Source organism: Phaethon lepturus, unplaced genomic scaffold (genome assembly GCF_000687285.1).
Source record: "Phaethon lepturus isolate BGI_N335 unplaced genomic scaffold, ASM68728v1 scaffold4267, whole genome shotgun sequence".
Lineage (NCBI taxonomy): Eukaryota > Metazoa > Chordata > Aves > Phaethontiformes > Phaethontidae > Phaethon > Phaethon lepturus.
Genome location: NW_010553878.1, coordinates 195 through 18,896, shown reverse-complemented (window position 1 = coordinate 18,896; position 18,702 = coordinate 195). Strand labels below are relative to the sequence as shown.

The window sequence follows — 18,702 nt, the reverse complement described above, 5'->3', positions numbered from 1 at the left end:
TTCTTGCAATAGCACCTTTACACAATTTGCCTGAACCTCATCCTGCCAAAAGGTTGGGAAGAACAGCAAAATGCTGTTTTGTGGTGGGTTTTGCTTATTTGTTTTGTTGTTGTTGTTACTTACTTGAAGGAGCAGATTCACTTTCACTGTTATGCCTAGAACTTGTAGACTCAGAGTTCAAGCTAAGAGTGCTGGGTATAGAAGATAGTTCATTGCAGAGCTGCTCCATGTCATCAGGGACCACTGGCCACAGCTGTCTACGACTGTGTCTCACTGCATCCCAGTTGTGATGCTTCAAAATGTCACATCCTTGTTTAGTTCTGGCTATTAGACCAAGCACGTAGACACAGGTTCTGTATTTAATGTATATATAGAAAAAAAGAGCAACAATAATAGCATCTAATTTAACTAAACTTACTCTCTTTTGAAAGGAAACAGTTTAAAAAAAAAAAATCAGCAGAAACTTCACAAAACTACCAAGTAGCTTTTTGTTAATTTTTATTTGTAAATGAATGGAACATTAAAAAATGTACTAAAATATCTGGGAACAATACACTACTCAAAAATAAAAACTAATTATTACAAGAGCCCGATTACATAAAGTAGAAAAGTACCTTTTAAAAAAAAAAGGTCAAACATTAATACAGTAGCAATATTTGGCAAAAGACCACCTAATTATGCTTTTAAAGATTCAAGAAAGATACATAACAAAAATGATGGAATAATAAATTGATTCCAACAGAAATGTAAGTAGCAAGTATTTTAATTGTTTTTTAAAAAAGGAGAAAAGTAGTATGCATCTTTTTTCATAGATTTCATTTGCTTACTGCATGCTCTTTTAGACTTAGACTTCCTATACAATTCTGCAATTGTATAGGACTGAATTTGATACTCAGTCATCAATGATCTCCAATGATCAATGATCCATAATGATTTCCAAGTAATGATCCATAATGATTTCCAAGTAAGTGCAAAACTATTTATGTAAATCAGGTAAGGCTATTTGAAAACTTATGGCAAATACCATCTGTAAATTTTATGTATAAATCAGATACACATACCCTCTAACAGAGAGAACCTCACAATGCTGGGCAAGTGTCATTATATCAGGAATTACATTCTCCTCTTGAAGCAAGTTAAGACCCCAGTTTGATGATCCAATATTCCCCTGGAATAAAAGAGTTTGTCAAATAAGTTTTGATTTTGATATTATCTCAGCACTATCAGTGTAAAGCTTTTGACATTTTTGTTAAGTTGGTAGTACAGTTTCAAGCCATATCTTCTCAAAGAGAAGACTTGAGAGATTTGAGCACCCTTTCTGGCATTTCCTAGTCACGCAAATCCAAAAAAGGACTCAGAACACTACGTATAATACCTAAAACTGCTCACAGTTAACTACCACGTATTCCTCATTTTACCCATTCTACTACAGTGAGCAGTATGATCTTTACTCATAAAGTTTACTCATTTTACATTCCTCTTACACATGCATTTTATTACATACCTACAGTATCTTCCAGTAATAGTCATTGGACTAATGTTCTAAAATAAACTTTGGGGAAGAGAAGCAGCAAATGAACAGTTGAGGTGGCAAAGCAAATTTAGAAGTGTAGCTTGGATAAACATGGACACTAGGTTTTCACCATGTTACCCAAGTACCAGGGGTGTCATGACCATATGTATTCACACACATGAAGAGTGGCAGACAAGTTTCTTCCACAAACACTGAATTTTGGACCACTGCAGGAAATACATTAAAATCAGACCACAGCAACCTGTAACTACTGGCTCCATACTAATATTGTTGCTACATGTGGCAACCTGTTCTTGTTATTTATTAAAAAAGAAAAAACACAAAGTGACTATTAAAAAAGTCTGAACAAAAAGGGTGCAGTGAACCATTTCCACCTGAAAGACCAGTTAGGGTACAGAATACCAACTTCAAAAAACCCACACATTTTATGACATAAAAACGCTAATTAACGATGTAACAGCATTTTCCTTAGTTATTTCAGAATCAAGAGTCATAACAGAACTCAAACAACTGCAAAAAGTTTGTAAAGCTATTACTAACCAAGGCCCAAAGGGCTGCTTTCAGCTGCTTAATTCCTTCCCACTTATCCAGCATTGGAGAACGAATAGTGTAACTCAGATCTGTAACAATACTCTGAAGAGAAAAACAAAAGAAAAAAACCAAAAACTCAGCTGAAAATGAAACGGACTCCTTAGTCAAACAGTTTCTTTTTCATGTTTAATAAAAGATAAAGCACTAATTTAATGTGCGCACCCTAAAACGAACAGTGGTAGTATCTGGAAAAATAAGCACAAATTAAAAGTAATGGTAATGCATGTAGAAAATTTTAATGTAACCACTGACTGCATCAAGTTAATTCAGATTTTATAAAGATAACTAATTAATCAGATTAACACACTGCAATAAGCTTTCTCTTGAACTTTTAAACTATCATATTCAATTCATTACATCATCTCTCAAGCCAATATTAAAAGCAAATTCACTTAAGCAACCATGAACTGGCTTACTGTTTGTTTTCTTAGCTTTTCAGGAGATTAGAAAGAAGATTTTATTCCCTCATCTCCATGTTTTTGTATGCATTAAAGGATAGGCACAGTTTTACTTGTCAATGCATACTTTGCTTCACACACAGACGTGAAAAATTATTTCTATCTGTGAGTTGCTTTCCATTCTAAGATTTTGCTAGCCATTTTAAGAAAAATGTTGCAAGGTATTTGATATTTCAGTATCAGGAAAGAATTTTACATGACACCAGATGGCAAAGACTGTCTTCACAACTTTTTGGCCCCATGTAACTTAAAACTTTCATAATCAACTTATTTCACAATTACTGTTCAAATGCCATCTCTCTTAGAACATATTTAAAAGGCATTATAGTACTCTCTTTTTGGTGGGTTGACATTGTCTGAATGCCACATGCCCACCAAGCCACCCCCAAAAAGCCACTCTATCACTCCCCTTCTCAGCTGGATGGGGCTGGAGCAGAAATAAGATGAAAAAAACCTTGTGGGTCACGATATAGACTGTTTAATACACCAAAAGCAAAAGGGCAGGTGTGGAAGCAAATAAAAGCAAAAGACTTATTCTCTACTTCCCATCAGCAGGCAATATCCAGCCACTTCCCAGGAAGCAAAGCTTCAGTAGGTGTAGTGGTTGCTCCAGAAGACAAATACCATAAAAAATGCCACACTCTCCCTCCGCCCTCCTGCCCCCAGCCTTTTTCTTAGCTTTTATTGCTGAGCTGATGTCATATGGTATCCTTTTCATCAGTTTGGGTCAGTTGTCCTGGCTATGTACCCTCCTGAGATCTTGCCCACCCCCAGCCTACTGGCAGGGGGCAGGAATGATGCTCCACGAGCACTGCCCAGCAGTAGCCAAAACACTGGTGCATTATCAACATCTGTCTAGCTACCAATACACAGCACAGGACTAGGAGGGCTGCTATGGGAAAAGTTAACGCCATCTCAGCCAGACCCTATACATCTTTTAAAATTATAAAGTTATAAATTAAAGTTAGGTTAAAAATTATAAAGTTACAAAAAGTTATTATCCTCACCTGAGACTCCAATAAATGGCAGCCCGTTTTATGGTGCACCAGTTGGCCATAAAGGTGAACTGGCAGGTAGACATGTGGTCGCTGTAATCTGGCAGAAAGAGAAATCATATGCTTTACCAGCAATTCTGATATTTCTTTTAAAATAATTTACACTTCACTGTAATGCAGTAAGTTACTTTTGAGTTTTTTCAGACAAAGAGGATTCTTTTGGAGAACAGAATAGAACATAACAAGAAGAACAGTTCAGTTGGAAGGGACCTCCAACAATTATCTTATCCAATGTCTGACCAATTCAGGGCTGACCAAAAGTTAAAGCATGTTTTTAAAGCTGTTGTGCAAACGCCTTACAAACTGACAGGCTTGGGGCATCAACCAATCAACCAATCCAATGTTTGGCCACCCCCTCCATGAAGAAATGCTTCCTCATGTCCAGTCTAAACCTCCCCTGGCACAGCTTTGACCCATTCCCACGTGTCCTGTCACTGGATACCAGGGAATAGGGAGCAGTACCCTCTCTCCCCACAACCCCTCCTCAGGAAGCTGCAGAGAGCAATGGGGTCACCCCTCAGCCTCCTTTTCTCCAAACTAGACCAGCCCAAAGTCCTTAGCCACTCCTCATAGGACATGCTTTTCAGCCCTTTCTCCAGCTGTGTTGCCCTCCTCTGGACGCACTCAAGGCCCTTCACAACCTTCTGAAACTGGGGGCCCAGGACTGCGCACAGCTCTCAAAGTGAGGCTGCGCCAACGCTGACCGCTGCCAGGTAATCACCTCTTTGGACCGGCTGCTTATGCCGTGTTTGATGCACCCTGGGATGCTTTTTGTCCTCTTGGCTGCCAGGGCACACTGCGGACTTCTGTCAACCCGCACCTCCAGATGCCTTTCTGCAGGGCTGCTCTCCAGCCACTCCTCTCCCAAATTATACTTGTGATTGGCATTACTCCGTTCTGGGTGCAGAATCCGGCATTTCGACTTGCTAAATTTCACTCCATTAATCATTGCCCAATGCTTCACTCTACCCAGCTCCTTCTGCGTGGCACTTTGTCCCTCAAGAGAGCCAACAGCACTTCCCAGTTTGGTATCATCAGCAAACACGCTAACGGTGCATTCAAATCCTGCATCCAAGTCGTTGATAACTCTATTGAACAGAACTGACCCTAGAACTGAATCCTGAGGAAGACCACTGGTGACCCGTCACCAGCCACATGGAGCCCCATTCACTACAACCCTTTGAGTTCTGTTCTTCAGCCAGTTCTTCAGACAGTGCATCATGAACCCTTCTGACAACTTGTCCAGAAGGGTGCTGTGAGGGACAGTATCCAAAGTCTTACTAAAAACCCAGAAAAACTCCATCCACCACCTTCCCTTCATGCACTAGGTGGGTGACCTTATCTAGAGAAGGCTATCACATGAGTTCAACAGGCTTCTCCCTTTGTGAACCGATGCTGACTGTGCCTAATGGTTGCATTATTCTTTAAATCCCTTTCAACAGTACTCATCATCATCTCCACAATTTTTCTAGGAACTGAGGTTAGACTAACAGGTCTGTAGATCCCTGGGTCTTCCCTCACCCCCTTTTTGGAAAGTGGAGTACCACTGGCTGGCTTCCAGTCAGCAGGGACCTCCCCAAACTCCCAAGACCTTTGGTAGATGATTGAGAGGGGTCCTGCCATAACAATCGCTAGTTCCTTCAGTACCCTGGGATGAATCCCATCCGGCCACATGGACTTGTGAACTTTCACTGATACAGCTTGTCCCTTAAAACTTCAATGTCCACAAATGGAAAGTCACTGTTGCCATGCTTGTGGTCCTCCAACTCAGGGGACTGGGCAGCCCAAGGTCTGTTAGTATTGTTAAAGACTGAGACAAAAAAAAGCACTGAATGCCTTCACTTTTTCTTCATCTTATCAGTCAGATGACCATCTTCAGCAAGTATCAGTCCAGTATTTTCTTTAGACCCCCTCTTGCTCATAACATACTTAAAGCCATCCTTGTTATCTGACACAACACGGGCCAGTTTCAATTCCAATTGAGCTTTGGCCATTTGTGCCTTCTCCCTCCCTGTACAAACCACAGCTCTGTAATCTTCCTGTGAAGCCTGGCCTCACTTGCTTCCAGAGATCATACAAGCTCTTTTTCATCCTGAGCTCCATGAGGAGTTACCTATTCAGCCAAGCTGGTCTGCCCCACTTGCTTGACTTAAGACACAACAGGACTGCCTGCACCTGTGCTTCTAAAAGGTGGTTCTTAAAAACTGACCAGCACTCACGGACTCCTGAGATCTCAAAAACAAATTCCCAGGGTTCTCTGCTAAATAGTTCCCTGAGGAACTTAAAGTTTGCTCTCCTTACGTCCAGGGTAGCAACTCCTGATGTTCTTTTTTCCTCACTGCACTGAAAATTCTAAACTGAACCATTTCATGATGACTGTGTCCAAGACAATCATGTACCATGACATCTCCCACAAGTCCTTCTCTATTCACTAATAGCAAGTCTAGGATGGCATCTTTCTTAGTTAGCTGACCAAGTCCTTGTGACAAGAAATTATCTCCTACAAATGTCAAGAATTTCCAAGACCTGCTCGTCACAGCACTATGATATTCCCAGCTAATGTCTCGGAAATTGAAATCTCCCATAAAGACAAGGGCTCCCATCCCCCAAATTTCTCCCAGTTGCCTACAGAATGACTTATCAGTGCTAACATCCTGGCTGGGCTATTGGTAGCAGACACCCATTACAGTATCTCCTTTGTTTTGTATCCCCTAATCCTCACCCAGAGGCTCCTAATCACACCATCACTAACTGTAAGGATTGTAAAAATCAAGCCTGTCTGTTACACAGAGCATGACACACCCACTTCACCTTCCCTGCTCATACCTCCTGAACAGCCCAGCACTCCAATCATGGGATTCATTCCACCAAGTCACACTAATACCAATGATATTGTAGTTCTGGGAACAAACCAATGCTTTCAGTTCATCCCGTTTGTTTCTCATATTGCATGCATTGGTGTACAAGGGTTTCAGATACGCTCCTGAACATTCCGTGCATCCAGGAGGAGCATAAAAGTTTGCACTAGCATTGCCACCTTCAGGCGATGCCATGCCAATCCACGGCTTACCCACTGCAATCCTGTTGGTATCCCCTTACCCCATCGATTCTAGTTTAAAGCTCTCTTGATCAGTCCCACCAGCTTACATGCAAAGACACTTCTTCCCAAATTTACCTTTGGTTGCTCCGACGAACATAGTTATCACCATCAACAGGTTTGCGGTATGTTGTAAGTGCTTCATTGAGTTGTTCTTCAATCAACTCAACATACTTTAAGTTATATTCCTAAAAGAAGACAGACAAAGGTTGACACGATACATTTAGTGTTTTTGATAGTATGGTACTTTATAAAGAAAGAATAATTGAAATGCCTCTTAAGGAAGGCTGAATTTCTTTATGATCTGAAGGTGGGCCCCACCAAATCACTGTACTTCATACATACAATGAGTTTACAGAGTGAACAATTGATTCCATATTTCAGTGAATTTTTTAAAAAAGGAAAGAAGGAAATACTTCACAGCTGACTTTACCTCAAATAATATCAACAGACAACTGCGCATTTCAGTAAGTGACATCTTAAAAGTTAATCAAGAAATTGCCAACAGGAATGAGACCAAGCACTTATAATCAATTATGAAAGCAAAATAACATATGAAGAGTACTATTCTGGTCATGACAATGATGCATTTTTCTTAATGGTCTAGTATTCCTATCTCCTTCCTAACAGCATAAGCTAATTCTAGCTTTATGAGCTCTAGATTCAACTTTAATTAGCAACAACTAGAGGTAACAGGTATCTTGAAAAGTAGTATTCCCTTACACACGTCTCTAGATAAGACATTTCAGAAAAACTATTTTAGAAAGTCATTTTTACACACTCCTGACATATTTGCTGAAGTATCAAAACTACATAAAAAGCCTGGGTAAACCAAAAGCACGCATGTATAGAGCAGTATGGAACTCTAAGTCCATGTCAACCTTTTTCAGCAAAATCTAAGTCACTGAGGCAATAAATGTGTTTCCATTAGCAATGCATGTATATGAATATGCAACAATCTTCTAAACCTGCATATTCACACCCCCCTTCCTTCTAACATCAAGCATACTTTTTATTTGTAACAGTACCTTTTGCCACTTTTCCATTTGTTTTGTTACATAACCTCTTTCATTTAGATATGAAAATCCCTTTGGGATAGACAGAAATCTGTAAAGTAACACCACACAGTTAGTAGTCCACTTAAAACAAGTTGTGTAATTTGAATAAAAACAAACACTTGTTTGTTTTCACAGTGTAAAGTCAAAAAGCATATTCAACATTTACCTTAAGAGCAGAAGCAAACCCTTGTCTCCAAGATGAGAAAGAGCTGGTTTCATTTGGATAAGGGCATGAAGATTGGCCTAAAATAATTACAAATGCGTAAAGCATATCTGAGCATTACATAATTCTGAAAACTAAAGCAATTATAACAACCTGCCAGCAATGAAGCAACAAGTTTTTCACAAAAGGAGCTATTAAGCAGCACTAATTTCATCCTAATATTATGCACTTTAGATACCTTCTGCCATTAAATATATTACTTCACAAAAAGTATGATCAAGATAGGTGGGTTAGTCTGAATTCATATTTAAAAGTCAGCATGATCCAGAAGTCTCCATTTTATTGTCATTAATACTGCAGTATTTTCAGCAAGGGTGGCTATAAACTATTATGAATTCCATTAATGACAATCAAGAAATGATCAGTAGCTTCTTACATTTACTTTCCTCCTGGGGGAGCAGTTGGGGAACAGCTTACACATTAGCACACCAAAACAACTGAAAAGGGAAAGGATTCTCACCTTGTCTTCACATGCCTCATCTAGAATATCAAGTGCCTCAGAAGAAATAGTTTTGTTTTTATCGTGTAACTGTGTCACCAGTAACTCAATCCCCCAGTTGCTGAAGAACTCTACATTTGCTCTCAGTAATACTCGTAAGTGTTTTGTTGCATACAACCTGCAGCTCTGCAAAAGTAAGGAAAATACTTTTCTGAATAGAAGAAAAATAGTAGTTTATGATTTATCAATTTTAAAAATACATTTCAATTACTGTATTTTACAGCAAGTAGCTATGTTAAGCAACTTATGTATTAAAACTACAGTCTATTAGAGAGCTAGTTCTATCTTATCAAATGGAAAACTTGGAGTCTCAGATCACAAGCAATCTGGTCGCTGCAAGTCTCCTTGGATTGCCCTTAACAATTAGTCATTCACTGTGATGGCACCAAAGTCACCAGGATTAGCAGGAAAAATACGTTATAAATTGGTAGTTCCCTGGGAACTACCAACCTCAAAGTCCCTCCTACTGTAAGAGAAGATCAGGTTCAAGACCACCTGAGGAATCCGAACATACATAAGTCTATGGGACTTGACAAGATGCATCCCAGAGTCCTGAAGGAACTGGCTGATGTAGTTGCGAAGCCACCCTCCATGATATTTGAAAAGTCCTGGCAGTCAGGTGAAGCCCCTGGAGACTAGAAAGAGGGAAACATTGCCCCCCTTTTTAAAAAGGGTGTAAAAGAAGACACTGGGAACTAGGGACCTGTCAGCCTCACCTCTGTGCCTCTGAAGATCATGGAAGAGATCCTCCTAGAAGCTATGCTAAGGCAGATGGAGGACAGGGAGGGGACTTGAGACAGCCAGCATGGCTTCACCAAGGGCAAGAGTACAGCTATTGATGGCTACAGGCTGTTCAGAAGGGACAAACAAGGAAGGAAGGGCAGAGGGGTTGCCTTCTATGTCAAGAAACAGACAGAGTGTAAAGAGCTGTCTCCAAAGAATACCCATGAGCAGGTCAAAAGCTTATGGGTAAGAATCAGAGAATAACTCAAAGGGAACCTTGGGAGGAGGTCAAGGGGAGTCTATTGATGAAGCCTTCTTACTCCAGCTACAGAAGCCATCATACTCACACTCTCTCATCTTGCTGGGGAGCTTCAACCACCCCAACACCTGCTGGAAAAGTGGCACAGGGAGCTGTAGGCAATCCAGAAGACTCCTGGAGTACATGGAGGATAACTTCCTATGCCAGGCCAATCAGAGGGGATGCCATACTGGAGCTGCCTGTCACCAATGCATGGGAGCTAACTGGTGACATCAAGATTGGCATGCAGACAATCCAGAGGCAGCCTGGGCCGCAGTGATCATACACTGGTGGTGTTCACAGTCCTGAGGGGTGTGGGGCAGGTGAGGAGTGAAGTCAGGACACTGAGTTTTACAAAAGCAAACTTTAAGCTCTTCAGGGCTTTGGGTCAATAGGATCCCCTGGGAAACTGCCCTCAGGGACAAGGGAGCACAACAGAGCTGGCAGATCTTTAAGGACGCTTTCCATAGAGCACAAGAGCTCTTGATCCCCAGGTGTAAGAAATTGGGAAAGGAAGGCAGGAGACCAGCATGGCTGAGTGGAGACCTGCTTGGCAAACTCAAAGGCAAGAAGGAAATGCACAGGCAGTGGAAGCAGGGACAAGTATCCCAGGAAGAGTACAGGGACGCTGCCCAGTTTGTAGGGACGAAGTCAGGAGGGCCAAGGCACAGCTGGAGCTGAACTTGGCAAGGGATGCAAAGAAGAATAATAAAGGCTTCTACAGGTATGTCAGCCAGAAAAGGAAAGTCAAAGAAAGTGTAACTCCTGTGATGAGCAAGACTGGCAGACTGGCAACAGATGAGAAGGCTGAGGTACTCATTGACGTCTTTGCCTCAGTCTTCACTGGTGGTCTCTCTTCCCACACCTCTTAAGGGGATGGACTGCAAGATGGAATAAGAGGAGCAAAGTCCCTCCTGCTGTATAGGAGATCAGGTTCGAGATCACCTGAGGAACCTGAACATGTACAAGTCTATGGGATCTGACGAGATGCATCCCAGAGTCCTGAGGGAATTGGCTGATGTAGTTGCCCAGTCACTCTCCATGGTATTTGAAAAGTCCTGGCAGTCAGGTGAAGCCCTGGAAACGGAAAAAAGGATAACACTGCACCCATTTTTAATAAAGGGTAGCAGGGAGGACCCTGGGAACTACCGACGTGTCAGCCTCACCTCTGTGCCTAGGAAGATCATGGAACAGATCCTTCTAGAAGCTATGCTAAGGCACATGGAGGACAGGGAGGTGATTCGAGACAGCCAGCATGGTTTCACCAAGTGCAAGTCCTGCCTGACCAACCTAGTGGCCTTCTATGATGGAGTGACCACATCAGTGGACAAGGGAAGAGCTACAGATATTTGTCTGGACTTCTGTAAGGCAGAAATCCTTCTCCCACAATATCCTTCTCTCTAAATTGGAGGGAGATGGATTTGATGGGTGGACTGTTGGGTAGATGAGGAATTGATTGGATGGTGACATCCAGAGGGTAGAGGTCAACAGCTCAACATCCCGATGGAGATCAGTGATGAGTAATGTCCCTCAGGGATCCATACTGGGACCAGTACTCTTTAGTATCTTCATCAATGACATCGACAGTGGGATGAAGTGCACCCTCAGCAAGTTTGCACACAGCACCAAGCTGAGTGGTGCGGCTGACATGCCTGAGGGATGAGATGCCATCCAGAGAAACCTGGACAAACTTGAGAAGTGGGCCCATGTGAACCTCACAAGGCCAAGTGCAGGGTCCTGTATATGGGTGGGGCAACCCTCACCATCAATACAGACTGCAGGATCAAGTGATTGAGAGCAGCTCTGCCGAGAAGGACTTGGGGGTACTGGTGGATGAAAAGCTGGACATGAGTTGGCAATGCATGCTCATAGACCAACAGGACAACCGTATCCTGGGCTGCATTCAAAGCAGCGTGGCCAGCAGGTCAAGGGAGGAGATTCTGCCCCTCTGCTCCGCTCTGCTGAAACTCCACCTGGAGTCCTGCATCCAGCTGTGGAGCCCTCAGCACAGGAAAGACACAGATCTGTTGGAGTGGGCCCAGAGGAGGGCCACAACACTGATCAGTGGAACACCTCTCCTCTGAGCATAGACTGAGAGAGTTGGGGTTGTTCAGGCTGGAGAAGAGAAGGTGCCGGGGAGACCTTATTGCAGCCTTCCAGTCCTTAAAGAGGGCTTATAAGAAAGATGGGGACAGGCTTTTGTGATAGGACAAGGGGTAATGGCTTTAAACTAAAAGAGAGTAGATTTAAGACTAAATTTAAAGAAAGAAATTTTTGACAATGAGGATAGTGAAACTGGCACAGGTTGTCCAGAGAGGTGGTAGATGCCCCATCCCTGGAAACATTCCAGGTCAGGTTGCTTGGGGCTCTGAGCAACCTGATCTAGTTGAAGATGTCCCTGCTGATTGCAGGGGAGTTGGACTAGGTGACCTTATAAGGTCCCTTCCAACCCAAGGATCCTATGAATCTATGATCACTTGATCTAGCTGTTAATCCTACAGTGTAACACAATAATTTGAAACCAGAATTCCATGTCATGAGTTTGAAGTGTTAAAATCCGTCTATAAAGAATCGTTGTTACTGGTATAACCACACTGACTGCAGTACAGAGAAGAAAAGCTAATAATGTGTACTTCCTGAAATACTTCCTGGATATGAATTAATCTATCCAGATAGCTAGTACAGAATTAGAACAAGTTTTATTTTCTGTTTGGAGAAGGAAAATATAAGAAGGAACTCATCACTGATGGGACAATAAAGTACGAAATAAAATTCACTGCAGATAAGTTTGAAACAATGAGCTAAAGGGAAAAAAAAAAAAAATCCCAGCTTTATACAGACAACAGGCTCTGAAGCAACTCTTTCCACCCAGGGAATGGATCTTTGGGCTAATTTTAGTTAGTTCTGTAGAAGCATTAGCTAGAAGTTCAATGGCAACCAAAACCACTGAAAGCAAACAGAGTAAATTGTGCCAGCATTGTCACTAGGTAAATCTAGTGTGTGCTGACATCTCGGACACTGTGTACAATTCTGGTTTTCCTACCATCATCAGAAAGGAAAAGAAGAACAATTAAAAAGGTGTAAAGAACAGCAGAACAGGGTTTTAAGTAACTGAAGTACGGAAAAAGGTCTTTACAACAAGGAATGGCTCAACAGACTACGACATTTAAACCTCAGACCTGGGGCTGCAAAACCATTCCATGCATTTCCAATGGTCCTAAAGTCTTCAAGCACAGCCACAACCTTTGTGCAGCAAAATCACCTGTATGCATTCCCCAGATCAGGCTGGCAAAGCCCAGCATTGCTTTTCCAGATGAAGCAAAATCCTGGAGTGTTTTTACTTTTGATGAGAACTGACAGGAAAACCAGTGTACAGGATATCTGAGGAAACAGATATTCCCCTCTTTCCCCATGCATGAACCTTGCATGTTTTCTTTTGCTCTTGACATTGCTGCTGTTTTAGAATTCCAGACTGCTTCACTGTAAAACTCAGAAAAAGGCAGATACCTTCCCCTAACATCTAAACAGAGGTACTTCCAAATTACTTCTCAGTCAGTGGAACTGTCCATACAAATACCTGGCAGTTCAGTATTTCCATATTGTTTCAGCTATCTTATACTCCCAAAATTGACAACTATTTCCACTTCACATGAATATTTTAATTTCTGGAAAGACTTGTAGTTTTGCCAAGTGCAGTTGCTCAAAAATACCACTTACACCACTAATGATACAGTTTATACCAGAATAATAAAAAGATTTTATCCTTTGGATTAGCTTTTTATGCTTTCATCTTCTTTTGGAAGCACAAACACCAGAAACTCTGAAGACAAGCATTTTGTCCAAGAGATCATACTGGCAATATTGCATGCACCAAGCACTGTCACAGGGTTCTTTGACAAGTCAACATTTTGCCTTTCTGTCAAGCAGTAATTAGTGAAGTTTTCTCTTCAAAATCCCATCGGTTCAGTTTCCTCCATAAGAACATATGCAGTTTGGCACACAGTAAAACAGGAAAATAAGTTCTTAAGGAAGTAAATAAATCCTCTGTGGTTGATGTAAATGTAGACCCATTTCTGCTGGCTAAGACAATCCATTCCATTTGTGATTTTCCTCTTTTTGATGAAATATACAAAATATTTCCCTATGATATACTCAGCTCAACTAATTCATGAAACAAAACAGCCTGGAGTAGTTTTATCCATCCCTCAGGCTTCAATATTTATCACAAGGGAAGTCAGGCTCTACTTAAGAGGTTCAAGCAGTAAATTTTTCTTCTTTTTTAGTGTCATGATAGTAAAAGATTCATTTACATTTGTGATGAACAAAAAATAGTTTTTTTAAAATTTCTTAAATCTGTTATCAGATTTTTTTTAAAAGAAAATATTGAAGAGATTCTCATGGTATTGCAGCACACAAAAATCAGGGCACAGTCTCATCCAGTGCAACACTGAATTCTAAACAGTAGAATTACATCACAACACATCTCAGCTATGAACTTGCCTGGAGATTGCTACGGTTAGAGACCTGCTATACCTGAATGCACACTTAACTCTGCTATTAAGGACTACTGATCCACATTGTGCACATATGAGAAAGGTTACACTTTTACTTATAGAGTAAGTCATTGCATGGCAGTTGAGATATATCCTAATAATTTCTACTCTCTTACATTTTAGGAGACTGTTGAAAATAGACAGTTACTTAATCTCTGCTGTTTCCCTAGGCAATGTTGCTAGATCCATGCATCAATGAGAGACTGCAAAATGGAAGCACTAGAACTCAGTAGCCACAGGCTACTAATGTAGGCTGACACCTTAAAACATCATGGATGTGAAAAGGTATCACTGTATCTGGCAAGAAAGATCACTAACATTAAAACTAATTATTTAAGTTTGAGCTATAATATTCGCATTTTTAAATTTCTGAGCCTGTAGAATGTCTCTTAGCCTTCTCCAAAGAGTTATACTTCAACATCTGTCAAGACCTGGCCTTAAATAATCAGGGTAATGCCAGCAATCAAATCATGATCCCTAATCCTTTTCACCAAACAGACCAGGATGGAAATGGGTAAACCTGAGGGCTCTACAAGATTTCTTAATTGCTAAGGTGCCAGAGAGCGATGTCTATCCTACCCATGTCTGAGGTACACAAAGTGTGTACTATCTATTGCTCATTAAGCTGAATTACAAATAGGCAGAGACTGTATTTTTAAGTTATCATCACTAAGAGCAGCAATAGCTCTCAACTGCTTTGTGGCTTTGTATATACTTGGGACAGTACATTCAGAGAGAACATCGACCCATTCCTACCTACATAAAGCTTGTGGTACTGGATGCTTGAAAACATTTGGAAGAATGTCTCTCAAAACAGAATTTGAGTCTTCATACTTTACATATCAGAATCAAGAAATCTTTCCCAAAATCTAAACCACAAAACTAATTCATAATAAAATGACTCAAATTAGTGTAACTGTATACTTTGTTGAGAAGATTGTGACAGCATGCCTGGACTTTTTTCCAATTGTTAACTAGCTGCATTTAGAAGAAACTGAAATGCTGGAGTCTTCTCCCACATATGGCCCCTTTTTACGAGGTAAAAATAACTGGAAGGTGGTGGAGGGGGCAGGAGGGAGTACCCACTGATACAAAATCTCAGTAGAAACAGCTAAATGAAGTTCCACAGTCTAAATTCCTCTTAACTGGAAGTCACCTAACAGAGGTTTAGGAGTCTAATAATTAAAGACACAGGCATGTGTCCTTGCAATATATTAATTTCTGTTTCCTTGCTCAGACTAGGCATAAAACTCTGGAGAAAGGCTATCAGAGTCATCACTTACTTGAAAGATTACTTAAAAATTATTCACTAGGGAGTTTTACCCTCTTCTGTCAAGAAGTCGTTCCTTCAACCCCAAGTATCTTCATTACTTTCAGACTCCACTTTTTAACCGTAAGAATCATCATATCTTTGATAGTGTCAGAGAAATAGCCTCAATTTCGTTCTCTCCCTCTCCTCTTCCAAAATACAATGAGCCATTTATAGCTAGCACTTACCTTACTCCCTCTTGTATCCACTCTAAAATATATTCTGCCTTGTCCAGGCAACAAAAGAATAGCTCTCCCTGAAGTAATGAAAATTCTTTCCTAGTTAGATTTCAATTTAGTAATTGCCATTTCCCTGACATCAACACTTGCTTGTCTACTATGTTACACCTGATTGATTTCTCTCTTCTAGAAAGTTCAACACCTTCCTTTCCCAAGTCTACATAAGTCTATTTTATTTCCACTCACCTTTGATTCAGAAGTACAAATCCCAATGCCTATTTCCAAACCACCACCTTTCATTCCAGGAGCTACAGCTTCTGCTCAGTTCCACCAGAGCAACCTCAATCATTACTAAAGTAATAATGACCACTGGAAGGTTAACCGATTTATTACTACTAGAAATACACATCTCTGTCAAAACAATCCCTTTACCACTGATTTAGGATGTCCACTGACCTAGACAATAATGTTACACTTCGTTTATGCATTTAAAGACTTTAACCCCCTTCATACATGAGAGGAACCTCATATTTGAATTTCTGAGCACAAATACAATCCAAGGTGGGAAGTCCACAGAAAATTCAAAAGCTATGTGTGTAGGAGTTCCATTTCTCAGAATACAAAAATAAAAAAATTTCTGGATATACAGCATCATAAAGACATACACTTTGAATGATAAAAAAAAAGTCTAGTGGCAAGTAACAACGGAACGGAATTGAACTTACATCAGTAGCCGCTGTCAGGATTTTAGAAAGGATGACTCTTGCTAACCCATCTCTGCTGTAATCCAAACTAGAAACAGTCAGTTTTAACAAGTGATCTTGGTTCTTCAAAGAACAAAGATTAAGAAGACTGAGGGAAAAGAAAAGAAAAATTAGTATTTGAACCCACTCAAACCAATTTATTCATTCAACCAATAATTTAAACTTAAGTAGTTTGACTTAGACTTTAATTTCTATAAAGACAGGATACAAAGTAAGGTTTCATAGGAAATGGAGTGACTTCGAACTGTTACAGCTGTTAGTCAAATGGGGACCAAATAATGCACTAAACTGCAAGGGAAAACCACCCCAAATCAACATTTTTTATAATTGCTTTGTAGTAATTTTGTCAGCATACTTTAATTTGTGATTATGAGTACAAAAATTAATGTTCCTGAAGCTCTGTCAACAATTCTTCATTGTAAAATTGTGTATAAAGCTTGCCAGAAGGTTAGTCCTATTAACTGTCTAGATTTTATTGTAAACCAAGTTTTCCGAAGCCAGTAAAAAACTTGCACTCTAAGAGTCAATGAAAACAACTTAAAAAAAATAGAGTACATCAGAACACCTGATTTTTCACTTAAAGTTTACTACATTTAAAATAAACTGGTATTAGCCACTAGCCAGTTTACTTCCACTGGAAGGTAAGTTTTTTTGTAGCTGAACAAAACTTTGAACTCCACAGCTTCACTCAAATACACTGCACTAAAGTTCAGGTGCAACATCACATTTCACAAACAACGTGACACCTGCCAGTTTTTAGTGGTTTATGTGGTTTTTGCCCTTTTTTTTTTTGTGTGTGTGTTTGGTTTTTTTCTTTTTTTCTTTCTAGTACAGTATCATCCTTCCTGATACTGATTTCTGTCAGAGAGGTGTGGACAGGAAGAAGTAAGCTATTCTGTGACTCAATCACCTCAATCTGTTCAGTAATGACAGACTAAAAGACCCCTTCTTAAAAAACATACCAAAATTCCGCCCTCCCCCAACTGGGAACCTTTACTTCATGTTTTCAGCTTTATAGATGGTGGTCCTCATGCACAGTATACAATTTTTGTAACTATTATACCTGTAAGCACAATTCAAACAGAATAAAAACACTCACCACTGAAACACATTACATTTTTCAAGCATTTTCACTCCATGAGGGTGACAAGAGAGAGTACCAAAAAACAGGAAGTAATGTTGGCTAAGGGTATTTAGTAACCCATTATTTTGAAGACTACGTTCAGGTTTCATTCCAGATGAAGAGTTGAGCCAATGTACAATATCTTTAACTAATTCCTCCAGGTAACCTTGTCCATCCTAACAAAACAAAGAATAATAGCATTTACTAGTAACAGAACGGGGTCTCTCTTCTTTACTGAAATCCATTGTTTTAAATTTCTTAAAAATGTACAAACACAGTACAGATACAAAATAGAACTGCTGGCTGGCAAACAATTCAGACTAAAGAAAAAGGTTCAAGGCAAATAAAAGGAGCTTAGCTTGGAGACATCTTAGGACCAATTTTGTTCTTTCCAGGAAAAGGATTGTTCAGGGACATTTTCCTCTGGCCTGAGGTATAGAAGTCTTTAGCACATAGGAAAGAAGGAGGTAGAGAAAGGAAGGATACATATAGCAAAATTAAAAAACCTCCAAACCCTAAGTCACATTTAATAAAGCTGTATTAAATACTTAAACACAGTCATCTTCCCCAGTGTCTCATCTGGACAATTCGAGATTTTAAGTTATGTTTCTTAATTACACTGATCATTTCAAATTTAACACCAAAACTGTACAGAAGTCTTTACTAAAATTAAGGTTATTTCCTTTAATTGGCATACAGCAGTACTACTCATTCTATCTCCAGTTTTGTACCTAAAAATTTCTTACCTCTTCTGATTCAAGAAGAAATTCAGTAAACTGACAACCCACGACAGTGAGCTGTTTAGCCTTGGCATAGTCCAGATCCAGGTTGGCATACAGTTTACTGCTAGGCTTGTAAAAATATAGCAATCTTCTTACAAACCTATGGAAAGTAAAAAGAATTTGCTATTTTTCAGTGTGACAAGGACAGCCCCGTAGTTCAAAATAATGCTGGTATAAAAGATATGTTATCACTAAATTAGCTTATTGGCAATAAATTTTCAAAAATTATTAAGAGTAGCAGGTAGCAGTAATGAGTCTATCCAGACACAATGTCACAGAGGCAGCTGTACTGTGTGTTATAAAGCGTTTTCTACACCGTAACTTAAAAGAAGAAAAGGAAGTAAAAAACTCTATGCTCTTGGAATCCATATCTTTCTCCTCATTCTCATGCTTACAATTTATTCTGACATAATTTAACCTGTGGCGAGTTTCAAAGACTATACACTCTAGACTTAA

General features: G+C 40.0%; 1 protein-coding gene across 1 annotated transcript in view; it reads right to left on the bottom strand.

The window, feature by feature from the left end:
- Positions 1-18,346, bottom strand: part of LOC104624312 (rapamycin-insensitive companion of mTOR-like) — a gene marked incomplete at both ends in the record, with an annotated part of 19,346 nt that extends 1,000 nt beyond the window's left edge. Inside the window, 11 exons of the mRNA XM_010291651.1 lie at positions 124-353; positions 1,062-1,168; positions 2,075-2,167; positions 3,591-3,678; positions 6,814-6,923; positions 7,764-7,842; positions 7,960-8,036; positions 8,477-8,641; positions 16,303-16,429; positions 17,441-17,640; positions 18,211-18,346. Coding sequence (XP_010289953.1) covers positions 124-353; positions 1,062-1,168; positions 2,075-2,167; positions 3,591-3,678; positions 6,814-6,923; positions 7,764-7,842; positions 7,960-8,036; positions 8,477-8,641; positions 16,303-16,429; positions 17,441-17,640; positions 18,211-18,346 — 1,412 coding nt within the window. The remainder of the gene's footprint in view (positions 1-123; positions 354-1,061; positions 1,169-2,074; positions 2,168-3,590; positions 3,679-6,813; positions 6,924-7,763; positions 7,843-7,959; positions 8,037-8,476; positions 8,642-16,302; positions 16,430-17,440; positions 17,641-18,210) is intronic.
- Positions 18,347-18,702: the final 356 nt, after the last annotated feature.